The following is a 23,878-nucleotide window of genomic DNA, read 5'->3' as shown; positions in this document are numbered from 1 at the left end:
GCCCAGTGCGAAAGAAAGTGCAGCCTGCCCAGGAATGGCGCTGCCCACACGGAGAGCTGACACACAAGATGACACAACAAAAAGAGACACAGATTCCAGTACCACTGACAACAACAGAAGCGGACAAAGAAAAACACGCAGCAAATAGACACAGAGAACAGACAACTGGGGCGGGAGGGGGGAAGGGGAGAGAAATAAATAAAATAAATAAACCTTAAAAAAAAAAATGCTGAGTGTTAAGGAAACCCACTTTTTTCTATAAAACCACCCCCAGGCCTACTGGCAGATTTATTTACTTTCACAGGGTGACCCCTAAGGTCAAGTTATTTGACACTGGACAGCCAGTTGCTGACCAGCCCTCTCTGCCTGATGACTTGGGCATACAGTGCTTTCTGTCCCCCCCAAAAGCCGGGACCACCCAGGGATGAGGGTGCCGAGCCACTGTGCCCAGGGAGGTGTGCGCAGCGCGACGGGGGCCCCTGCGGCGAACGAGAACGGGGAGACGGACCTCTGGACGCCGTCCCAGCAGCTCCGACTTCTCCACTCGCCTTGTGGCGAGTTCAGTTTAAAGCTGAGGCAGGCGTTTAGCACAGGGGTCACGGCGTCCACTTGAGAGCCCGGTCCCAGGAGGGCGGCCGCCCCACCCCCCCAGCACCCCATGGCCACGTGGGAGCGCGTCACGAGGCTTTGTTTTTTCCCAATAAAAAGAGGAAATCCAGTTTTGTGTACAGTTCCAAAGGCTGGCAATTTATTCAGCCTTGAACTTGAACTTACTCAAGCTCCTCCTCCCAGGAGCCCTCCGGGCCCTCCTCTCACATCGCATTTCGGTGGCTGGCGGGGACCCATCCCACCGCACCCCAGAGCTGTGCACACCGCAGGCACGGGGGTAGTGCCTGGGGGACCAGGAATGAAGCACCCCTGAGAGCCCGGGGCGGCCGGGCACCTACCTGGCCAGACCAAGGCGCGTGCTAGCAGGGGCTTCCCCGGTGGCCGGGCCAGCTCTGGGGCAGCCGCGCGGCCTGCGACCCCGGCAGCTCTGGGCGGGGAGCAGGCCCGGCCCCGCCCCCCGCCCCCCAGGCTGCGCCGGCTCTGAGGCGTCTTTGAGGAGTCGGGAGAGCGGGGCCAAGACAAACAGGGCTGCGGTGTCCGCCTTCCTGCCGCGCTCCCGGCCCGCGCCCACCGGGGCGCTCTGGGGGCGGGGCCCCGCAAAGACCCAGGCCCAGCGAGGGCTGGCCCCTCGCCCTCCCCACAGGCCTCTGGGGTGGGGGCAGGGCAGGGAGGAGCCCCCTCCACATCTCCCCCAGCTCAGGGGGAGGGGCCACAAAGTGGGGGACAGGAGGCGCCTCTCCTGCCGCCCCCCCGCCATCCCCCCCTCTGCAGGGAATTCGCGTCGGGGGAGAGGAGGGGTAACGATTAGGACCCTGGGGTTAGCCCACGTGCGAACCGGGGTGCCCACCCCCCGCCACCGAGACCCCTCCAGAGCGGCAGTCCTCCCTGGCCTCAGCAGCCACAGGGTCCCAGGCCGCAGGGCCGGCGACAGGGACATCTCCAAGTGCGGCCAGCCCAGGCGCGTCCAGACCGCCATCAGGCAGCCCACTTCGGCCAAAGCCTCGCAGCTCACGGCTTTCCCCCCAGCGCCCGGGCCCAGGGAGCCCTTGCGGGCGTGTCCAGCTCCTGTGAGCAGGTGTGTGGTCCGGAGGGGACCCCCCGTGGCTCGGGTCACAGCACCCTCAGGGGAAGGGGAGAGCTGCTCGGCCGGCTCCAGCACTGGAGGGGTTAATGGGGGCTCGCGGCCACACCCCCAGCCCTGAGGTCGCGCGTGCGTGAGAGCATGTGTGTTCGTGGAACGTGAGAAGTTGCCTCCGTGGGAACACATCTGCGCAGAGGACGCCGGGAACGGGAAGGTTTGAGGGCACGCGGGGGGCGAGGCTGGGGTTTGCGCAGGAGATCCGGTCCCTGGGGGCCCACCCCCAAGCGGGCAGAGGCCAGGGCGATATGCACAGTGGGCAGCTTCCGGTCCCACCGAGCTTTGCGAGTGGGGAAACTGAGGCCATGAGCCAGGACCAGGAGGCAAGGTCTCCCCCAGGCGGCCCCACACCCCCCCCCAGTGGCAGTTTTCAGGCCAACACTGAAGGGCAGGGCGGGAGGGGCGCTGCGGCTAGAAACATCCATGGCTGGTTTCCCCTTGTCCCCTGCCCTGACATGACCGCTGGCAGGAAACGCGGTCAACGGGTTCCAAACCCCACGTGAGTGCAGCCCTCACCCTCGTGCCCCCACCACCGCCACCAGGGGAGCAGGATGCCCCATTCTCAGAAAGCCAGCGCCTTGCCCCACTGGGCCCCTGCCCAGCCCCGCCCAGGGGCCCCTCCATGCTGCCACCCACACCTCCAGGAGAGGAAGGCACCCAGGCACCCTGCGGGCACCACAGCCCCCAGCCCCGGCCAGCGCCCTGGGCCCCCGGGCGCTCTCCTCGCCCACCCCCCTGCCCTGAGGGGGGCCCGGCCCCTGTTCCATCCCCACCGCCCGCGATTCCGCCCCCACGCGGCGCACGCCCCCCCCCCCCCCAGGCTGAGTGCGGCGCGTGGGAGGGGCAGCGGAGCAGGGCTGGCTGAGCGGGCACAGTCCAGGTCGGGTGAAGCAAGTGCCCCCAGGGCCCTCTAAGCACACGCGTGTTGGGGAGTGTGCGCGCAGGCTGGGCGGGAGCAGCTGGGTAGTTCCCATGGCCTCCCCGGGGAAATCCGGGGAGAGGAGGCCAACGCCGCCCCCAGATCCACACACACACACACACACACGCACACGCACACGCACGTCCGCGCAGGAGTGCCAGAATTCCAGGAATGTCAGCTTGGCCCAGGAGGCTCACTCCCCGCACTCTCCCAAGTAAACAGCTGCCCAGAGGCCAGCGCAGGGATGGGCGCTGCCCCCCCCCTCCAGGAGGCCCTCCGAACCCCACCCCCCGGGCCCAGCCAGCTCGCATCCCTGACCAGAGCTCCCTACCGCCCTCACCTCCACAGCTGCCAGCGGCCTCTGCAGCCTCCGCCCGGCTGACCCAAGGCTGTTGTGACTCAAGGCCCCTCTCCTGCCCCTCCAGCCAGGGACAGGATGTTCGTCCAGTCAGCCTGGGGGGAGGGAGGCCAGGAAGGGAAGTGGCCTCGGCTCGTGGCTCTGCACGTGGCCTGGGTGGGGGGTGGCGAATGCCCAGGGCAGGGCGAGGCTGAGGGCACCGATCCAGGCAGACAGCAACCGAAGCAGCCCCCAGGCCCCGGGACACTCTCCATCCCCTCCCACGCCGCCCTAAGGCCAGGGTCCAGCTGACACCTGGGGCGAGGCTGGGTGGCAGTGACCCAACGCAGGGCCCGCCCCAGCCGGGACCATCCAGATGCCCCGAGGCCAGCAAGCCTGGAGTCCTCCTCTCTCAGCCCTCTTCCCTGCCAGGGCCAGTGCCACCTCCTCCAGGGAGCCCTCCCTGCCTCTCAGGGCACACTGCCCCTTGCCCCGGGCAGCCAGGGCCACAGCAAGACACGTGCACGTGCGGCTGCCAGCTCACCCCACCCCTTCCCTTCAAATCCTCCGGGATGGGGCAGACCCGCCGCCTCCTGCGCGCCGGCTAGCCCGTGCTCTCCCACCAGCCGGCCCTGCCCAGTGCGCCCCGAGGCCGCCCCGCTGTCCCCTCTGAGGCCCTTCCGTCCCCTCACGGGGGGGGCTGGCTCCTTCGCCCTCGAGGTGCGGCCCTAAGGGCATTTCCCGGCCCTCAGAGGCGCCTCTGCGCAGCCCAGCCCCGGCGGGGCCCCTTCCCCGGGACGGAGGGGATGCCCCGACCCGGCGGGTCGAGGCGGGCTGGGGGCGCCCCCGCGCGTTCGCCCCGCCCTCCCCGTCGGGGCCCGGCACCCCAAACTCAGGACCGGGAGCGGGGCGGCCCGGGGAGCTGCGGGGCGGCCCGGGGGGGATCCCTTCCGGCCCAGCCAGGAGGGGAGGCGGGAAGGCCGCCCCTCGCCGCCCGCCCGGACCCCCGCGCCCAAGGCCACTTGTTGCGGCGGCTCGGCCGGCTCCGGGGCTCGAACTCGCGCCACCCTGGTCCGGCTCGGCTCGGGGCTCCGGCGGGCGCGGGACCCCGCTGCGCTTCCTCGGCCCGCGGGGGGGGGGGGCGGTACCTGCGAGCCCGTCGGTTCCCGCCGCGCAGCTGTCACTCTCCGCACGAGAAACGCGAGCGCCACTCTTTCGGCCCCGCTCGGACGCCGTAGCGCTGGAATGTACCAAGGCCGTGGCCGGGGGGCGGCGGCTGCTCCCGCTGCGGCCGCGCGGGCCCCGGGGAGCGCCCGCCCCGTACAGAGAAAGCGCGCCTTGCGGGGAGCGACGGCGGCGGAACCCTGACGGCGGGGACAGGGGAGGCCGCCGGGGGCGGAGGCGCGGCGCCCCCCTCGCCAGTGGGCGCGCCCGGGGCGGGGCCTGGCTCCCCGCGCGCCGCGGGCGGAAGTGCCGGCAGAGCCGTCGAGCGCGGCCGGAGGGTCACCGCCGAGGGCTGCCCGCCTCGCCGCCGCCATGATCATCCCCGTGCGCTGCTTCACCTGCGGCAAGATCGTCGGCAACAAGTGGGAGGCCTACCTGGGGCTGCTGCAGGCCGAGTACACCGAAGGGTGAGGCGCCCGGGTCCCGGCTGCGGGGCGGGCAGCCCCGGGGTCTCCTCGCCCGAGCCTTCCGGACTCTCTCAGGGAACAGGAGAGGAGCTGGGCCTGGCACCACTGGCGTTGGGGATTTCCGGGTGTCCTCCCCGTGGGTCACTGTCGAGTCACAAGCGTCCTCGTCGCCCGCTCCTGCCCGCCGGCCTCTGTCACCTGCCTGGCACCCGCTCCCAACCCCACCACCTCCCCACTTCTGCCATCCCTCCACCTGGAATGGGCACCCCACCCACCCCTGGTCCTTTTAAGGTGCAGGACAAGCCCCGGGCTAGGGTCTCCGGTGGCCCTTTTCCGTTCCTGGCCCTGAGCTCTGCAGTGAATGCCTGGCGGCACGTCTCAAGCTCTGCCCCTTGGCCCCTGGTAGACAGCCCTGTGTCCTGACATTTGCAGCCCAGGGCCGCGTACAAGGGATGCACATGTCAGATGAATGAGGAAAGTGAACGTGGCTGGGCACTTAGGCGGGGCCCCGGGGTGGGCGGTTCTGCCCTGGTCCCCCCCTCCCGGGCGGCACGGGCAGGGGACCGCCCATTCTCCCTCCCCGCGTTCCCCAGCAGCCGTCTGCACCCTGGAACCGATGGTGTGGGGGTGTTCTGGAGACTCAAAGGTGGCTGAGAACGCCAGGTCCCAGGGAAATCCTGGCTTCTGACTGGTGTAGGAAGTGGGAGGTGTGGCCCCCGGGAAGGCATCTTTCCGATTTAGGGGAGCAGAGCTGGGGAAAGGCCCTCGGCAGCTACGTGGCCTTTGCGAGGCACCTTCGTTGGCCAGAGACCACTGGGGTCTGCTGGCCGCGGTGATGTGCTTTCCTGTGTGACAGGGAGGCTGCTAAGTGTGGGGGCCTCAGGAATTGGCACCATCGATGCCGGGCAGGCTCAGGTCTTAGGCTTCTAAGCACCCCCAGGTACTCTGGAAGCCCCAAAAACCACCAAGCTCTGGGTAGAAGAGCAGAAGCAGAGATAGAAAAGGGGGTGGGAAGGGGGCAGCCCCTTGGGCTGAGGAGCAGAGCTGGGGGGAGAGGAGGCAGTGGTGCAGGGTGAGTCGCTGGGGTGTGTGGCCTGTGCACAGGTGCTCACACCACCTGCCCCCTGCCCGCAGGGACGCCCTGGACGCGCTGGGCCTGAAGCGCTACTGCTGCCGCCGCATGCTGCTAGCCCACGTGGACCTGATCGAGAAGCTGCTCAACTATGCTCCTCTGGAGAAGTAACCACCCAAGCTGACCACCCCGTGAACAAGCCCCGTCAGCGTCCATGCCTGAGCGCGGCCATGTGGGTGGGTGGGCTGCGCCCCTGGAAGGCACAGTAAAGGTCTCTGCAGAGCCTAGGTGAGGTCCTGAGCTGTGGTGACTTTGTGGGCTCCGTGCAACGTGTGTGCCTGGTGCCCTCCCGGCAGAGGCAGAACGTGCCACAGACAGGCCAAGGGGCTGTCTGGGCACCTGACACTCCAGGACTCGGTGCAGGGGAGGTCAGGGCCTGCCCTGGAGTACAGGCGGAGCCTTTGGGGAGCCAGGCTGCTCCCCAGAGTTGGGAGGGAGGCTGGCTGAGCCCTGGCTGCTCCTCCAGGCCCAGCACTCACTCCCCTAGCCCTGACTCCCACCTCCAGACACCCATCTCGGCCCCCTCCTTCCCAAGCCAAAGACCCGTGGGCTGCGGGCTGCATTGCCCCAGCCTGCCCCCCAGTGCCTGGAGGCAGCTCTGGAAGCCACAGCAGGCCCCAGCACACACTGCCCTGGCCCCCTCTAGGCCTCTACTCCCATCCCCAGCCATGCTCCCTGCCTGAGCCCTTGACATCAACTCCGAGTGGCTGCCTTGGGCCCCAGCCTTGCTTGGACCCCCGGGGATGTACCCCTGGCTCCGTGTCACAGAAAGGGAAGGTGGGGTGACGCTGGTGCCTCTGTTGGAAGTACGGTGAATTCATCCAGGCTCACCTGCCGGTTCCACAAGCGTTTATTGAGCACCCACTGCACGGCAGAGCAGTTCTAAGCACGTGGGGTAGAGCAGTGGATAAAACCGGCAGATCCCAGGCCAGCAAGGCGACAGGCTAAGGGGGAGGCACCAGGCAGGGCGCCGGCTCCAGACCACGCCCAGCGCAGCAGGGAAAGCAAGGCAGGGGCGCCAAGGCCTGGCCGTGGCTGCAGGGCCAGGCCACCATGGGAGAACAGCTGGAGGCAGGGGCTGAGGGCCAGACCACGTGGGCCAGGGTCCCAGGGGCCAGGAGCACCCAAGGCCTGAGACCCCATCCCAGGTGGTCTGTGGGAGTGAGGAGTGCTTCATTGTCAGGGTCATGCCCTGCTGGTGGGGTGCGGTGCAGCCCTGCCTCAGCCCAAGACACTGGGGTGCAGGGAAAGGCACTTGGCGCTGCCTCTGGGGAGGCGGGGGCCACCGGCCCAAGCCCTTTGGCAGTGTGCCGGGCCCGGGCCCAGGTGTGAGCACACAAGCTCCTTTGCAAGGGGGTGGGGGACCTGGGGCCCTCTGGCTCCCTCCCGTCAGTAGTTCCCAGCTCAGTAGTTGGGTAAGAAGCTGAGCTCCCGGCTGGCGCGGGCAGCCCTGGCTGCGGTCAGTAGTGCTCCAGCTTCAGGCTCTTGTACAGGCAGCAGGTGAAGATCATGCCGAAGACCTGCTGGCCAGGCTGGGTGAGCGGGGCTGGGGCCGCCCCCCTCCCCCGTGCCCCCGCGCCCCCCCCCCCCCCCCCCCCCCCCCCCCCCCCCCGCCATCCCCGCACCTGCACGCAGGCAATGCCAATGCCCACAGCCCCGATGATCCTCAGGTGCTCCTGCACGAACGTCTCCAGCTTGGTGATGCAGCCGCCCTGGGGGGACGTGGCCGAGGCTGCCAGACGGCCCTCCCCGCCCAGCCACCCCGTCCACCCAGGCCTGTCCTGGCGGCCCCTCGCGCAGGGGCGGGCCTACCTCCACCTTGTAGATGTTGGAGGCGTGGTCCCGCTGCCCACAGCCGGTCACCACCGTCTTGCAGCAGCTGTCCGGGACCACGCGGTCCCCTGCCCTGCCAGAGCGGATCCACTCACTGTCCCGCCAGTCCTGCGAGTTGTTGCTGCCGCAGCAGTGGAACTGCAACAGGAAGGGAGGGCTGAGCCCCCCGCCGCCCCCCAGGCACACACTCGCCCCTGCCGCCCACCCACCTCCTGCTGCAGTTTGTCCACGGCGCTGGTCACGCCCTCGTGGCCCGGCTGGTGGTACTGCTTCGTCATGGTGTCCTTCAGGTTCTCCTTGAGCTCTCTGTTCAGCTGGGGAGTAGATTTCAGCTTCAAAATCTAAGCCCCCCAGGTGCAGGGGCAGGTGCTGGAGGAGCCCCAGGAGGGGCCCAGAAGCTGCGAGGAGTTGGGGTCGGCCAGCAGCTGGGAGGGGGTTTGGGTTGGGCTGGGCAGGTGGTAGTTTGTGTGGCCCCTGGTGCCCGTCATCCGATGGCAGAAGTCATCGGTGTCCTGCACCCCCGCCTCACCTGCGCCCCACCTCATCTGCACCACCATGTTCACCTGCGTCCCGCCTCACCTGCGTCCCGCCTTACCTGCACCCCTGCCTCACCTGCACCCCCTCCTCACCTGCACCCCCATGTTCACCTGCGCCCCACCTCACCTGCACCCCCTCCTCACCTGCGTCCCGCCTCACCTGCACCCCCTCCTCACCTGCGCCCCACCTCACCTGCTGGTAGTAGACGTAGGCCAGGATGCCAGCAATGACCTCCAGCAGGAAGATGAGCAGCAGCAGGACGAAGTACTGGGGAGGGAGGCCAGGCTGGGCAGGGGCAGGGCACCCAAGCCGGGGGCCACCACGCCCCCTGTGCTGTTGCAGGCACTCCCTCCGCGGGGACCCAGGCCCCCAGACCCCCAGCTGAGCAGAGCAGAGACCAGGGTGCGCGAGACCCCTGCCCAGCCCCCATGCCCCTCCCCCGGGCGGTCGGCACCCTGCTTACCAGGCGCAGCAAGTTCCGCCGCTCCTTGAAGGTGGCACAGCAGCCCAGAATGCGGTGACCATGACGACGATGCCGGCCACCACCAGGATGTAGGCTGTGGCCAGGTAGGTGCCTGAGGCCAGCAGGCTGATGTAGTCGCTCTTGAGCGCCAGCGTCCAGATGCCCACGGCCATGACGGCCAGGCCAGCCAGCTGGGAAGGGGACATGGGCCACCCGGCTGGTGAGGGCACTGAGACCCAGGGGCATGCTGGCGATGGGGGGCAAAGGACCCCTCCTCACCCAGAAGCAGCAGTTGTAGGTGAAGAGCAGGTACTTGAGGCAGACGGTGCCGCACGTCTCCTTCTCACTGAACTCGCCCATCCTGGGGTCTGGCAGGGTCTGAGGGGGCGGGGAGTGGTCAGGGGCACGCAGCCCTGGGCCCCTGATGGGACTGGAGGAGGGGACCCCAAGGCTTGGAGAAGGGGTCTCCATGGCGACCAGGACTGAGGCCCTTCCTGTGGAGTCCCTTGCTGGGAAGGGCAGTTGGGAGCCCTGCCCCCCTGCAGCCAGGACGCCACCCACCACGGGCTCAGCCCGCTGGGCGCCCTGCAGCACCACGGGAGCTCACGCAGGCCCGTCCAGCATTCCCTCGGCCCCACGTCATGGGCAGGAACTGACTGGCCCCGGGGAGGGGCAGGGGGCTGGTTCTGCTCTGAGACCTTTACCAGTGGGGTGGCCTGGGGCTCGGCCTCCCCTGCTGAGGGGCAGGGCTGCCCGCCTGGCCGGCAGGTGGAGGCCTCTGCCCGGGGCGGCGAGGGGAGGATGCTCCTCCTCCCCCGCGTGAATCACTCAGGAAGGCCAGGAGCAGGAACGCAGGCCCGCCCTCCGCAGCTGGGCATGGGGCATGCGAGGGCCCGCGGCAGCCGCTGACCGCAGCGCGGCCGAGGCGGGAGGGCGCTGACGGCATGGGTGCCTGGGGCCAGAGCTCCAGACAGGCCGGCCCCAGGGCTGGACCTGTCCCACCCCGCAGCACTCACCAGGCTCGGCGCGGAGGCGGCTCCTCTGAGAGGCAGGTGGACGGAAGTTCCAGAAGGCGCGGCTGGAGGGGCGGGGGCAGATCACCAATCACGGTGGCCAGCGCCGGCCGTGCAGGCCCGCCCCAGCGTTCCCGTGGCCACCGCGGCAGTGTCCGCTCCCAGGGGATGGCAACAGGCCCAAGCATGCATCCCTTCCCACCTGCACCCACCCTGCCAGGCCAAGAACCAGGGAGGCAGAGGACTGGCCACGCCCGGGGTCAGTCTGGGCGAGGCGGACAACACTTCCGGACAGTGGGATCCTGGGAGGGGGCCTCCAGCCTCCTCCGGGAGGCCCCACCCAGGGCCTCCGCTCCTGACCTGCACCACCCCTCCCCCACCAGACAGCAGCAGCTGCAGCCTGGGAAGAGGCCAGCAGGCTTGGGGGTGTTTGTCAACCGAGCACTAACCTGAGGGGCTGTGCGGGGGTGGGGGGGTGGGGGGGTGGCGCACAGCATCCCTGAGCTGGGGGGGGTCTCCATCCCCGAGCTGGGGTGGCACTCCTTCCCCGAGCTGGGGGGGCGCACTCCATCCCTGAGCTGGGGGGGCACTCCATCCCTGAGCTGGGGGGGGCACTCCATCCCTGAGCTGGGGGGGGCACTCCATCCCTGAGCTGGGGGGGGCACTCCATCCCTGACCTGGGGGGGCGCACACCATCCCTGAGCTGGGGGGGCACTCCATCCCTGACCTGGGGGGGCGGGGCGCACACCATCCCTGAGCTGGGGGGGCACTCCATCCCTGACCTGGGGGGGCGCACACCATCCCTGAGCTGGGGGGGCACTCCTTCCCTGAGCTGGGGGGGGCACTCCTTCCCTGAGCTGGGGGGGGCACTCCATCCCTGAGCTGGGGGGGGCACTCCATCCCTGACCTGGGGGGGGCACTCCATCCCTGAGCTGGGGGGGCGCACACCATCCCTGAGCTGGGGGGGCACTCCATCCCTGACCTGGGGGGGCGGGGCGCACTCCATCCCTGAGCTGGGGGGGCACTCCTTCCCTGAGCTGGGGGAGTGGGCACCCTCACTGACAGGTGCACTAAACCTCCTCCACTGTAAGAGGCTGAGTTAAGGCCCTGACCCCCACCTCGATCGCGGCCTTATTTGGAATCCGGGCCTTGCAGATAGAATTAGGATGAGGTCACCCCGCGGAGGTGGTCCTTAGCCAGGCGCCAGCGGCGTCTTTGTGGGAAGAGACGTTGGGGGCGTGCAGAGCCGTGCAGGTACCACCAGCCCAAGCAGGGGCGGAAGAAGCGCGGGAGGGTCTCCCACAGGCTCCACCGGCGCAGGGACCCCGACCTAGAAATTCTAGCCTCCAGAACCGAAATAAAAAGTCTGTCTTAAGTTTGTGTTTGGGATATTTTGTTCCAGCCGCCAGGAAAACAATACGCCCAGACCGGGTGCGGGCAACCACCTCCACCCCAGCCGGGGCCCACAGAGACCCCCGAGCCCCGAACTGTGTCCGGACGTGGGTGGGGCTGGCACAGGCCCGGCCCACGGGAAGCCCCTGGGAGCCGGCCCGCCAGAAATAGCCCGGGTGGCCCGGGGCTGAGCTGCCCCACCCGGAGGCCGGAGCCTGAACAGGGACCCCCGGCGGCCAGGCCCCAAGCAGGGGGACCCCGAGTCCGCGTCAGTCGGCCCGTTTGGAGCCCCCACCCCACCCCGGTCGCCGCAATGAGGTCACCACCGCCGCCACCCCGCGCGGCCAATGGCCCGTCCACTCTCACGGGGCGGTGGGCGGGCCTGCGGCCAGGAAGGAGGGCGAGGGCGGCGAGGGGGTTGCTGAGCCCCGCATTCCAGGGCCCGGGTCCCGACGCGGGGGTGCCAGACCGGCCCGGGGCCCCGAGAGGCGCTCCCCCACCCCCACGGCGCCGTCTCCCTCCCTGCGGCGGGGCTGCGGCCGGATCCGGAGGGCGCGGCCTCCCCCGAGCCCCGCACCGGGCAGCGCCCAGGACCCCCACTCGGCCGGCCTGCTCCGGCTGCGCACTCACCGGCCACGCGTCCGAGTCAGCGCCCTGCCGGCGGCTGCGGGGGCGGCGGCTCCCAGGGCCGAGAATGCGCGGCCCGGGGCTGCCAGGAAGCCCCGCCCCGCCCCGCCCCGCAGGCCCCGCCCCCGCCCCGCAGGCCCCGCCCCGCCCCGGACCGCAGACGCCGGGCAGGTCTGAACCACAGCGCGCCACTGGAGACCCAACGCGGTGCAGGCGCCCGGCGGGCGAGCTAGGATCCCGGGGGCGCTCACAGCCCAGCCGGGGCCGCCCCCGCTCCCGCCCCCCGACACCGAAGAGCTTGGACGAGAGGCAGAGAGAGGCAGAAGGGGACTGCGGCCAGGGCCCCGCCTCCTCCAGACCCCCCGCGCCCCGCCCTGCGCAGGGAGCCACCTGCGGGGACGGGGACGGGCGGGGGGGGGGGGGGGGGGGCTTGGTGTGCTCAGATGCAGAAGGGAAGACCCCGCCTGGGGGGCGGCCCTGTCCGGGGCTCAGACGCGCCCCTGGGGGGTGGAGCAGGCCACCCCCTGCCGGGAACAAGGGGAACCGCTCCCGGGCCCCAGGACCCAGGTCTTTGCGAGGGCCGGGGAGGTCTGGGCTCGGAGGGACGGCGAGGGCTCCAGGCAGGACGCTCAGGGGACACACAGGCACTGCGGCGGGGGTCTGTGCCACACAGGTTCCGCGCACATGTCACTCGAGTGTCAGGGACATATCGTGCTGGAGCCACACACATCTCACGTGGGTCACACGTGCTGTGTGGCTCCCAGGCGCAGAAGGCCACGCGGACACGGGCGGTCATTGGGCTTTATTTGGCAGAAGACTTTCTTGCTGGACAGAGATGGGGTTGATGGGGGAGGGGGCTCATAGACCTGGACACCCAGGCGGCCAGGAGGCCACGGGCGGGAGCCGGCATCCTGAGAGGCAGCCCCCAGCCATGAGGTGACCCCACCAGGGGACAGCCTCTCCAGGTAACGCCCAGCGAGTCGCGCCCTGGTCAGCGGGCACTGGGGAGGTGGCCAGAGCCGCGCCTGGGGGGACGAGTCCAGTCGCAGCAGCAGCAGCAGCAGCAGCGGGCCGACCCCGGCGGGAGGCCGGAGGCCAGAGCCTTCCTGCCGGCACCACCCAGCCTCCTGGCCTCGAAGGCGTCCCTGTCGTCCCGGAGCCGGGTGTTTAGCTCCCTGGGGAAGGGGGCGTCTAAGGGGAGCTGCATCTCAAAGAGGCGGCACTGTTGGGGGGTAGTGCGGGTCTTTCCCCTTAGACCAGGAGAGAGGCGCGAGGCAAGGGCTGCAGTGGGAGGGGTGACGGGCAGACGGGGAAGGGTTTTCTCCCAGTGGGAGAGGGGCGGCCCAGGAAGGTGCGGGAGCTGGGAGCCCCCGGTGCCCCCAGCCCCCTTCCCTGGCCCGGCCCGGGGCTGCCCACACCTGAGGAGCTCCAGCTGCCGCAGGAGGCTGCACTTCTCCTTCTGCATGTTCCTCGAGACCGCCGCCACGTCTCTGCAGGGGATGGCGGTGACGCGGCCGCAGGGGGCTCCTGGGCGCCCCGGGACTCGCCAAGGGACCCCCGCCACCCTGCTGTGGACTCGGGCACGGGGAAAGCATGGGGAAGAAGTGACCAGCGCAGAGCCCCGGGTGCGTCCCCCGCCAGCCCCGCGCACCGTGGTGCTGGCTCCACGCGGCGCCGCGCTGCGCCCTCCAGCCTGCGGAGCTGCTCCTGTGCGCCCTCCAGCTGCGCCCGCAGCGCCTCGTTGGTGCGCCACAGCTGGGCCTGCTGCGCCTGCGCCTCCAGCTGCTCCGCCGCCCGGGTCTGCAGCTGCTGCTCCAGCTGCGGGGTCGGGGTCGGGAGCGAGGCTTGCGGGGCGCCCCCCACTCCCGCGGGCGGCGCTTCTCCCGACTCCCGGCAGTTCTGGGGCCGACAACACGGAGGCACGAGGGTCCAAGGAACCTGGGAGGTGGGGATGACGATGGGAAGGGAGCCGGGGCCGGAGCCTCTCACCTCCCGCTGCCGCAGGCCCGCGCGCTCCAGCTCCTGCTCGCGGCTCTGCAGCTCCAGCTCCAGGCGGCCTCGTCGCTCCTGCCGCGGAAGGTCCTGGGACGGGCGCAGGGGGTCCTGAGCCTCTGTGGACCACCGGGCCCCACCGAGGAGCCTCGCGGAGGGACACGAGCCGGGGGCGGGGCCGGCTGGAGAAGTGCGTGCGGGCGGATGAGGATAGGCCAAGAAGGGTCTCCCTGGAATGGGAGGCGCTTGGGCCCGCCGGGGTGGAGCCCTCGCGGCGTACCCAGTGCGGAGGCGGCGGCGCCAGGGAGGCAGGTGGGCTGGGGCTGGGGCGGGGCGTGCGGGCCCCACCTGTCTCCCCAGGCGCTGGCGCTGCTCGCGGAGCTGCTGCTCCATCTCCTCGTACAGACACCGCACCGCCCGCTCGTGCTCGCTTTCCCGCCTTCGGGGGAAGTGGGGGCGTGAGACGGCAGATGGGGCCCCCAGCACCAAAGCCCCGGCCTGCCGCCCCTCCCCCCCAGCCCCGCCGCCGGGTCCCCGTTCTCCGCCCGGACCCCAGCCCTCACCGCCGCAGCGCCTGCTCCAGGCCTTCCCTCTCCCGGGCCGCCTCCTCCAGGCAGGCGGATGCGCGCATCAGGACGTCCTCGAAGGAGCCCAGCAGCTCCGGTCGCTCGCGCTGCAGCTGGGCCCAGAGCGCTCGCACCGCCCGCTGCCTGGAGGGGGGCGCGTGGGGGCTGAGGCCGCACCCCGGCCAGGGCAGCCTGAGCCCCGGGTATCCACCGCCCCGTTAGGGCAAGCCCCCAGGAGCCCCAGCGGCCCTGGAAGGGCCGGCGCGTTGGCCCGCCGCATGGCCTGGGTCCCGCGTGGGCTTTATCCCCTGACTCGAGGTCTGTGCGTGTGCGTGGCTATGCGTCAGGGCGAGCTGTCGTGTGTACACCGGGCCGCGCCCCAGCGCGGGGCCGCGCTCCTGGCGCCACCCGCCACCCCTGCCGCAGCCACCTCTGCTGCCTCCTGAAATGCAAATTCTGTGGGAAATCACGGCCAGCCTGTGCCAGAGGCTTGCAGCTGACAGCGAATAGCTGGCCCCTGGGGACAGGGCAGGAGGGACACACGGCAGTGGAGGGAACTGGGCAGAGTGGGGTAGCACCGACTCACTCGCCCAGGACCCGGGCCACCCCCAGCCGCTCCAGCGCAGCGCAGAAGCTCTCCTCGTCCTCGTCCTCGTCCTCCTCCAGGGAGGCCCCCCGGCCCTGCACATCGCACCAGCCCGACTCGAAGGTCTCCTCCAGAGGCCCGGAGGGCAGAGCGCCCAGGGTGGGCTCCACCCCCACGAACTTCCCTGTGGGCACGGGAGGAAGGGGTTACCCGGGCCCTGGTGCCCCGGCCGACGGTGCTCCCTCAGGCTCAGCCCTCCCCCCACATCCTGCCCCTCCAGGTCCAGCTTCCTGTTTTCCTTCCTTATTCCGGCCCCACTGCCCTGGGAGCGGAGGCTGGCGCCAGGCCTCCCGGCCTGCCAGGACCTGTGCCAGGGGCGGTGTGGGCAGCTCTGCCCCGCACAGCCTCTGAGGAGGGGGTCCCTGGGGCATCCGTGTGGACCTACACCCAGGGATGGAGGGGCTCAGAGTGCCGCAGCCGGGCCCTGGCCCCCGAAGTCTGTCAGGCAGGCGTGCCCGGGGGGCTGGGCAGGCCCGGGCTCACCGAGGCCGAAGCAGAACTCGCGTGGGGTGAGGAAGCCGGTGCCCGCCTGGTCAAGACTTTCAAACACGGCTTCCAGCTGCTCGGGGGTCAGGGGCAGGTCACTCTGCAGGCCCTGGCCGGGCAAGGACGGCAGGGTGAGGGGCCAGAGCCGGGGTGCAGGGCAGGGGCAGGGGTGTCCCGGGACTGGGGGCTCACCTGCAGGTCGTGCCGCGTGATGAAGCCCTTTGCCTCCTTGTCACACAGCAGAAACAGCTCCTGCGCCTGCTCCAGCACGGCTGGCTGGGGCTTCGGGGGCCCCGCGGAGCCCCCCTCCTCCTCCCCCTCCTCTTCCTGGGCCTCCTCAGCCCCAGGGTTCCCGGGACTGGCCATGGCAGCCGGGCCTCGGCCGTTTGGTGCTGTGGAGCCAGGTGTGGGGAGAAGTGGTCAGGGCCTGAGAAGAGCTTGGAAGAAATAGGGGAGTGGGTGACAGAAACTGGGTCCACCCTCTGGCCAGGCAGGAGGGGGGCGATGGTCAGGAGGGTGCTGCCCACTGGTGGGAGTGCTGCAGGGTGGGTGTCCCTGGATGGGTGGGGCAGCCTCCGGCCTGGGGGCACCGGGCACTGCTTGCCCCCAGGAGCCCAGCCAGGGAGAGCTGCCCAGGGACCCCCAGTCTCAGGCTAGATATAGAAGAGCTTGGGGTGGAAAATGAGGGGCGCCTGGCAGAATCGAGGCCCCCAAGGCAAGGCTGGCCCAGGCTCGCCTGGTAAGAGTGCTCTGCCCACCCTGGCCAGCCCCCAGCCCCTGAGTGGCCAGAGCTGCCCTCAGCCTCCAGCCTGCGGGCCGGGAGGGGATGGAGTTTAGGGGGAGAAGTAAGTTTAGGGGTGAGCTCCTCCCAGGCCCCCAGGCCTCTACTCCCAGGAGGGTGCAGGTTCAGGGTCCCAGCCTGGGGCACTGGGGGCTCCCGCTTGCCCATGGCAGACACACACCCCCCCCATTCTGGGCGCAAACGGCCCTGCCAGTGGCACCAGGGCCCTTGTTCCGCCTCCTGCAGGACGCCCCGCCCCTGTCAGAGCCACCTGTCATTCCCACAAGCCCCGGTCCCGGATTTCCCAAAGCCACTCCCCAGCACCGTGACCCCCCGCCCCCCGCCCCGCGGCCTCCACCCGGATTCCTGCGGGGGAAGGGGCGCTCCATCTCCGAGAAGCGCGGGTCTGGGAGGCCGCGGGGGAGAAGAGGGGCCTCCGGGGACGTGGCCAGCCCCCTCCAGGCCACACGGTCGCCTACCCGGCGGGGAGAACCCCGCACGGGCGGCTGGCCGGGGGAGGATAGAGAAAGGGCTGCGGCGCCCCCGCGACCCCCGGGGCCGCCTCCCCCGTCGCTTGCCTCCAGGGCCCCCAGCGTCCCCCACCGCGACCCACGCGGGGCCGGCGCATCCTCCGGCGGCCGACAGGCGTGTGCGTGGGGGCGCGGGTGCCGGCCCCACGAGGCGCCTACCTGCGAGCCGGGCCGCCGCACCTGCCGCCCGGGGCGGCCTCTCCCGGAAACGCGCGGCAGCCCCGCCCCGGCTCAGACCCGCGACCGCGCGGCCAGGGGCCGCGGGCCCCGAGCCGCTCCCGCCGTCCCGCACCGACACCCCAGGCGCAGCCGCCGCCCCCCGACCCCCGGCCCCTGGCGGCGACCTGGGGCCCTCCCGGAGCAGGGCCAGGATCCTGACTCCAGGCGCCGAAAAGCGCGAGTAGGAAAAGCCGGGCAGGAAGCGGAGCAGAAGCGCCCGCGGGGCCGCGGCCCTGTGCTCCGCAGCCTGTTCCGCGCTGCCCACTTTCTGCGTAAACAGGCCGCGCTGGGAACCGTGGCACATTCGCGGCACGCGGCGCTGGGGCGCTGTGTGCGAGCTGGGGGATGCAGAGGGCCGGCCCCTTTGGGGACACACTTGACTTTGGGTCCCGGTGGTGAGTCCCTTCCTCTCCCCTCCAGGGTACCCCTTGGGAAAGAGCTGGGGGGAAGAATGGGGGGGCGGGTAGTGGCTGAGCGCGGGCCTCCTGCTAGAGGAGAAAATGCCCACCTCTGAGCCGTGTCCCCTCCCAGCTCCCCCCGCACCCACCTGGAGGGGCCACCTTCCCGTCGCACTGCTGCGCACTCGGGCCAGCGAGGCTTTTCCTTCTCAAGGCAGGGGGCCTATCGGACAGGACCTTGAGACCCGGGGCGGGGGGGGCGGGGGGAGACTGGCACACGGGGACCTGCCCAGCCGGCTCTGCCAGTCTTGCAGCCCCACGACCGTTACTGTTGGCTCCGGGGCTGTGACCACCACTGCCACTGCCGCCCATGCCCCGAGTGTGAGTGCGGACACCCAGCACCCCACCCCACCCCAGGAGGCCTGGCCCTGCCCCTTAGATTCCAAGGACCATGGAAACATTCAGGAAACCGTGTCTTCCCCAGAGCAAGCTCGACCCCGTCTGGGCCGAGGTCCGCACTTGCCCATCTCCAGATTCCAGACCCTCATCCCCCATTGCCAGGTGACAAGATGGGGGCAGAGAGAAAGGGGGGCACGTGTGCCTGGCCGGCAAGGCTGGAGGTGACAGTGAGAGCACCTGGCACAGGCCTGTTCAAATGCCCAGGACAAAGAGGGAGGACGGACCCATGGCCCCAGCACTCCCCTCCACAACTGCCCCTGCCCAGGCCAGCCGCCCCGTGGGAGCCTGCAGTTACTTTTTGAAAGCATTCCTATTTGTTGTTATACCACCCCGCCTTGCGGCTAGCTTGCCGCCTGCTCTGTGTGTCCATTCCCTGCAGGCTCTTCTGTGTTCTCGCTTGTCTCCCTTCTTTTTGTTGCGTCACCTTGGTGACTCGGCTCTCTGCCGCGTGCAGGCCATCCTGCCTTCACGAGGAGGCCCGGGGACGTGGACCCAGGGCCTCCCATATGGTAGACGGGAGCCCAGCGATTGAGCCACAGCCGCTACCCCTGGTTTTTATTTAGCAGGATTCTGGTCTCCATCAGCCCTGGCTGTCCTTGGGAGCCCGGCCAGGGGTGAGCCAAACGGCCTTCGCAGCTAAAGGGCATTTGTGTGGATGCCAGCAGGGCGAGGGGCCCAAGGGGGGTGCCTCTGGGGAAGGCTGAGCAAGGCTGCGGGGCAGGTGGTCTCCAGGGAAGGGGCAGGCTCTGCCGCCCATGTGTCCCGGGACAGGGGTGGGAGCCCCTCAAGTGAAGGAGTCAAGGCTGTGCTGTGGCTTTTATTTCCTTTACTCTGGCAAAAATAAATAATTCTTCATACACACTCTTCAGCAAAACAGGAAGAGCCTGGCGGGGAGAAGCAGGTGCCGACTTCGGGAGTAATACTGTGCTGACTGCGTGGGGGCCGAGGGTCCCGGAGCCCCCAGGCACGCCCACTGCCCCCTGCCTGCCCCAGCTCTAGGCCTGGGCAGGGCGGCGAGGGGCGACAGGGTTAAGGCGCAGGAGAGAGGCCCCGGCCGCCAGGAGGGGACTAGACCACCCCCTCCCCACTCCGGGCAGGGAGAGCATGGCTGAGGAGGCAGCAGCAGGGCCACGCCCCTCCTCCCCTCGCCCATGGCCGTGTCCTCTCCCAGAGCCAGCAGGGAAGGCAGGCGGTGCAGGGTCTCGGCCAGCCCCGGGGCCCGCCTCATCGGGCGGGGAGGCGCCAGGCCCTCGGCACCTGGGCCCTGGGGCCTGCGAAGGCCGGGGAGCGGCACTCAGCAGGTGGGCGAGCCGGGAGATGGGGGCGGGGGTCCGGCAGGGGCGTGCATGCGCAGGGCGTCAGGCGGGAAGGCCACTCTGGAGCAGAAGAGGCCGAGCAGCAGCTGGCGCTGGCACTCCTCCCACCTGGCCAGGGCGTCTCCCAGCGAGAGGTTGTTGCGCATCCAGCCGGGCAGCGCCTCGCTGTAGGCGGCGCAGGAGAGCGGCACGGAGGGCAGCGACCGTGCGCGGCGCAGCTCTAGCTGCCCGGACAGCCTGGGGGGGGGCAGCTTTGAGTGCAGGTCCCCGAGGCGGGGGGGCGGGGCATGGGGCAGGGCTGCCCACCTGGAGGTCAGGTGGCTGCCCAGCTTCCTCTTGGCGCGCATCACCAGGTAGTGGCAGATGCTACCGGTCTGCTCCTTCATCCACCGGATGTCCTCGGGGACGTCAGGCAGCCACTCCAGCAGGCTGGGGAGGAGAGAGACGCTCAGGGCGCAGGCCTCCCCTGCAGCCCGCCGCCCCGTGCCTCTCCCCCAGGGACGCCGCGCCTGGGCCCCGCACCGGATGGTGAAGGACACGGCGCTCTCCAGCGGCAGCGTGTAGGGCACCATCATGGCGGTGGCCAGCCGCACCGGGAGCATGTTGGAGAGCGTGGTCAGCAGGTCCTTGGGCTCCACGCAGGCCTCCAGCAGGGCTGCAGGCGGGCAGGGGGTGGCCGGTTGAGGGGGGAGCCCGCTCTGCGCCTCGGCTTTCCCTCCCCTGCCCTGGGCACGCACCCTCATTGAGCCGGGCAGGAAGGTGCTCCAGGATGGGGTCCTCCCCGGGAGGCCACAGGGGGCCCTCGGCTCGGGCCCTCTCTGACCCCGCCGCAGCCTCCTCCGCGTCCTCGTCTTCGGGGGCACGCGGGCGGGCGGGGGGCAGCGCCAGCAAAGGGTCAGGCCGGTTCAGGAGGCCTGGGGGGGGGTCGGGGAACAGGCGGTCATTGTGGCCACGGCCGGCAGGGGGCGGTGCTCAGGGCCGGCCGCCTCCCCCACCCCCGTGCAGGGCCGTCACGCACCGTTCCGCCGCAGGAAGCGCAGCCCGTCCCGGTAGCCCTGCTTGCACATCTCCCGCAGCACCTGCAGCAGGGGATGGACGAGGCGGGGCAGGGGGCCCAGCTACGGCCGGTCTGCCGCCTGGAGCCCCTGCACCTCCCTGGGAGGGTGAATGTCCGCGCCGCCAGCCCCCCACGTCCACCCCACCCGGCTCCGGGGAGCAGAGCACTCCCAGCTTCCCGGCCCTTGGCGGGAGGTCGCAGGCCTGGGGAGGGGCACCGCCCACCCGGGCTCTCCGAGGGGCCTCGCGCCCCGCGCACCCACCATGGGCTCCGGGGGGAAGAGCGCCTTGGAGAGGCGGTAGAGGTTGCGCAGGTTGAACTGGATGCTGGTGTTGGTGACGCGCAGCTCGTGGATGTTGGTGGAGCTGTCCTGCGGGCAGATGTCGCTCTCGCCCGAGAAGGGGGACACCGTGATGGTGCTCTTGAGCTCGTAGAGAGGCAGGTTGTCCGAGATGCCGCCGTCCACGTAGCGCTGCGGCCCCCCCCCCGCCCCGTGAGGACTCCCTGCAGGCGCTGACCACCCCCACCGCCCCGTGAGGACTCCCTGCAGGCGCTGACCACCCCCACCGCCCCGTGAGGACTCCCCGCAGGCGCTGACCTGACCGCCCCCGCCGCTCCGTGAGGACTCCCCGCAGGCGCTGACCACCCCCACCGCCCCGTGAGGACTCCCCGCAGGCGCTGACCTGACCGCCCCCGCCGCCCCGTGAGGACTCCCCGCAGGCGCTGACTGCCCCGCCCCGTGAGGACTCCCCGCAGACGCTGACCTGACGGCCCCCGCCGCCCCGTGAGGACTCCCTGCAGGCGCTGACCGCCCCGCCCCATGAGGACTCCCCGCAGGCGCTGACCGCCCCGCCCCGTGAGAACTCCCCGCAGGCGCTGACCGCCCCCGCCGCCCCATGAGGACTCCCCGCAGGCACTGACCGCCCCGCCCCGTGAAGACTCCCTGCAGGCGCTGCGGCCCCCACGCGGCCTCTGGGCCTTTCACCCACGGGCAGGGCCCCAGGCCCGCCTGGGCGGGGCGCAGATGGCTGGATGGGGCAGCCTAAGGAAGTGTGGTCTCCTCCCGGCCTCTTGAGCAAACGGGGAAGTGAGGCAACAGGCAGCCCGCAGGCGTGAGGGGCTGTGGAGGCACAGAACGCTTCCTCCTCGGCCCTGACACTAGTCTAGCCCCCTGGCCACCCCTGGAGCTGGGACACCCAGGCAGGGGGACTCACCACACCCTGGAGGGAGGGAGGGATGAGGCCACAGTACACGGGAATGAAGGTGCTGCAGACGTTGGCCTGTAGGCAAAGGTGGGCAGGGGGTGAGGGGCAGGGGTGAGGGGTGAGCAGGGCATGGGGGGCAGGGTGGGGAGGACGCGGAATGGGGGCAGGGGCGGGGTGGACATGGGATTGGGGACGGGTGGGGTGGACGCGGGATGGGGGTGGGGTGGGGGGGTTGGCCTGGCCTCGCTCAGGCCCCACCTGGATGAGCTCATCCTTGGAGTTGAAGTGGGACAGAATCACGTTCTCGCCATCGGAGACCCGGGTCAGGGAGATGCCCAGGCGCCCGCTGGCCCGCTCGTGGCTGTCGGCGGGCAGTGTCTTCAGCAGGCAGCCGCGGATCGTCTTCACCAGGTTGAAGGACGGGTGCAGGGGGCCCAGGAACCGCTTCCGGGCCTCCTTGGACACCTCAATGATGTTGGCACCAGCCTCACCTGGGGCAGCAAGGTCAGGGGTCAGGGGCCAGGGGCCAGCCCCCTCCCCAAGGCTCAAGACGGCCTTGAACACGCAGCGTCCCCACCACTGGGACTTCTGTCACCTGCCCTGGGACGGCCAGTGGGGGCGGGGACCTGCTCTCTGTCCAGTATTTCCCAACTGCCTGTCCCCATGAGTCACGGGTCCTGGCGTGGCATCCAGCCCAGGAGCGGGGCAGGAGGCTCAGCTCCGACCGGCCTCAGCCTTCACCCACTTGGCAGATCCAGGAGGGGGGATGGACTATGCACAGGCTCACACAGGCTCGGGGGACACGGGGTCAGAAGCAGTGGGAAGCCCCGTTCCCTGAACGGCACAGCGGTGTCCCACTGCAGTCAAGAGCAGTCCACCCCCGGCCCCTGCCCACACGAAGCCAGATGGGGGGCAGCTCCCAGGAGTGGCCAGGAGGCAGGAAGCCCCTGGGGAGGGGCAGAGGACTATGCCCTCCTCGGGGGCCACCACCCTGGGTCCAGAGCTGGCGGGCGGGGCGAGAGGCACCAGGACACCCTCCCTGCAGTCGGCACCCAGCCCTCTCCCCACTTGCTAGCTGCCACACCACAGTGGGCCGAGGTCCCACGACCACTGCGAGGCTTGTTGGCAGTGGGGGCGCTATGGGGTCGTTCCTCAACGCGGGTACCAGGGGCCTAGGTGTGTCCTGAGGCTCGTGGGGGGCAGGGGACACTGAAGGCCTCCACAGTGCTGCTGACGGAGAGGGAGGGGGTGGGGCCTCAGGCTGACCTGTGCTCCCACGTCCCTTGGAGCAAAGGTGACAGGACTGGGTAAGGAGAGTCCTGCGAAGGCTCCTGCTGGGTGGAGCCTTCAAGAACCTGCTACCCTGTGTCACCTGTGCCCGGCGGGGCGGGGCAGGAGTTCCCAGGAAACCTGAGTGCCGGGTCAGCACCTGTGCCCACCTGGGAGCGGAGGGCACAGGGATGGTGCCAGCTGCCAGCGCCCAGACCCCGCACCCGAGCGCCAGGAATGCCCTGCTGCCATGGGGTGGGCCAAACAGGGTGGGCGGGGGCTGGGAGCCAGGCCCCAAGGGGGCGAGGCAGGACAGGGGGGAGGGAGCCTCGAGGCCCAGCCCTGGTCTCAGCCCCGCTCCTCCCCTGGGACGCTCAGGCCGGCACTGCGGAGGCCACCCCAATCCGGGCCCAGTGGCCAGGGCGTCGGTGGCAGTGTCGCCCCAGGACACAGTGACCGCTGGCACCGGCCTGGCGGCCTGAGGCCCTTCCCCCAACTCGCGCAGGCCCGCTCCCGACTTTCTTTCTCTTTCCAACGAAACCGCGTGGGCTGCACCTGCCCGACCCACCCTCGGCGCCCGGGAGGCGGGCAGTGGGCGCAGCCTCGGCCCGCAGCGCGCCCGCCCTGCCCAATCGCAGGGCGCCTTCGGAGCAAAACAAACCAGGCTCCGCCCCCGCCGGCGCGCGGGGCTGGGTCCAGGGCCAGGGGTCCCGGTGCTGCCGGGCCGCGCCCACGGTGCCCCGCCGCAAGTGGCCCGCCAGGCCCGGGGCCCAGCGGGAGCCCCCGCCGCCCCCCACCCGGAGCCGCGCTCCGGCCCTCCTCCGCGCCGCCCGGCCCCGGCCCCCGGCCCGCTCACCCAGGCAGGCCCCGGTGACCAGCGCCGTGGCCGTGAGCGCGCCGGCCGAGGCGCCGTAGATGTGCGTGGCGTTGGCCACCAGGAAGGGCGCGTGCTCGCGGAGGCAGGAGGCCACGCCGACGTGGTAGACGCCGAGGAAGCCGCAGCCCGCGAACGAGATGTTCCACGTCGTCTCCCGGGGGAACATCGCGGCGGCGCCCGGCCCGCGTCCGCGCGCTCGCGGGGCCCGGCCTGGGCAGGGTGGCGCCGCGCCGGGCGCTCGGGCTCTGGCTGCGGATCCCGCGGCCCGGAGGCTGCGCGGCGCGGGCGGAGGCGGCGTTAAGAGCGTGGGGTGAGCGGCCGGGGCGGAGGCGGGGCGGCGGCGGTCCAGTCCCTGCGCGCGGGGAACGGCCGCGCCCACCGGCGGCCCCGAGGCCCCGCCCCGCCGCCCTCCCCGCCGCGGGCCCTGCCCCCCTCGCCCCCCCCCG

General features: G+C 70.8%; 3 protein-coding genes and 1 long non-coding RNA gene across 9 annotated transcripts; 1 reads left to right on the top strand and 3 right to left on the bottom strand.

Annotated features, from left to right (window-relative positions):
* Positions 1-1,068: 1,068 nt before the first annotated feature.
* On the top strand, positions 1,069-5,993 carry LOC139439778 (uncharacterized). Its single transcript, XR_011649822.1, has 2 exons — positions 1,069-1,904; positions 5,769-5,993. It is a non-coding gene; the product is annotated as an uncharacterized lncRNA (long non-coding RNA).
* A 605-nt stretch (positions 5,994-6,598) lies between these two features.
* On the bottom strand, positions 6,599-11,727 carry CD151 (CD151 molecule (Raph blood group)). Its single transcript, XM_058304918.1, is given in 11 exon segments — positions 6,599-7,286; positions 7,392-7,478; positions 7,579-7,737; positions 7,809-7,913; positions 8,329-8,403; positions 8,600-8,652; positions 8,655-8,790; positions 8,879-8,977; positions 9,616-9,677; positions 10,731-10,956; positions 11,635-11,727. Coding segments are annotated over 8 exon segments (756 nt in total). The 5' UTR covers positions 8,960-8,977; positions 9,616-9,677; positions 10,731-10,956; positions 11,635-11,727; the 3' UTR covers positions 6,599-7,226.
* A 691-nt stretch (positions 11,728-12,418) lies between these two features.
* On the bottom strand, positions 12,419-17,634 carry CRACR2B (calcium release activated channel regulator 2B). 6 transcript variants are annotated; one of them, XM_058304897.2, is made up of 10 exons: positions 17,399-17,634; positions 15,514-15,713; positions 15,319-15,430; positions 14,776-14,959; positions 14,187-14,333; positions 13,972-14,062; positions 13,621-13,713; positions 13,283-13,449; positions 13,050-13,121; positions 12,419-12,806 (listed from the first exon to the last, which is right to left on the bottom strand). In XM_058304897.2, exons 1-10 carry the CDS (start codon positions 17,619-17,621, stop codon positions 12,623-12,625), a joined length of 1,473 nt encoding a protein of 490 aa, XP_058160880.1. In that variant the 5' UTR covers positions 17,622-17,634; the 3' UTR covers positions 12,419-12,622. The 6 variants fall into 6 exon arrangements, with proteins under 6 accessions (XP_058160880.1, XP_071073989.1, XP_058160883.1 ...); XM_071217888.1 differs by having other exon boundaries at positions 15,514-15,758; positions 17,399-17,465; XM_058304900.2 differs by lacking the exon at positions 17,399-17,634 and adding an exon at positions 16,977-17,126.
* An 878-nt stretch (positions 17,635-18,512) lies between these two features.
* PNPLA2 (patatin like phospholipase domain containing 2) lies at positions 18,513-23,708 on the bottom strand. Its single transcript, XM_058304901.1, has 9 exons — positions 23,412-23,708; positions 21,545-21,777; positions 21,296-21,361; positions 20,344-20,553; positions 20,043-20,103; positions 19,762-19,938; positions 19,547-19,679; positions 19,331-19,453; positions 18,513-19,261 (listed from the first exon to the last, which is right to left on the bottom strand). The coding sequence occupies exons 1-9, from the start codon at positions 23,596-23,598 to the stop codon at positions 19,003-19,005; spliced, it is 1,449 nt and encodes a 482-aa protein (XP_058160884.1). The 5' UTR covers positions 23,599-23,708; the 3' UTR covers positions 18,513-19,002.
* Between the last annotated feature and the right edge of the window lie 170 nt (positions 23,709-23,878).

The sequence above is a fragment of the Dasypus novemcinctus genome, chromosome 10, assembly GCF_030445035.2.
Source record: "Dasypus novemcinctus isolate mDasNov1 chromosome 10, mDasNov1.1.hap2, whole genome shotgun sequence".
Lineage (NCBI taxonomy): Eukaryota > Metazoa > Chordata > Mammalia > Cingulata > Dasypodidae > Dasypus > Dasypus novemcinctus.
Note: the sequence above shows the minus strand (reverse complement) of the source record. Positions and strands in the feature narration are given on the sequence as shown.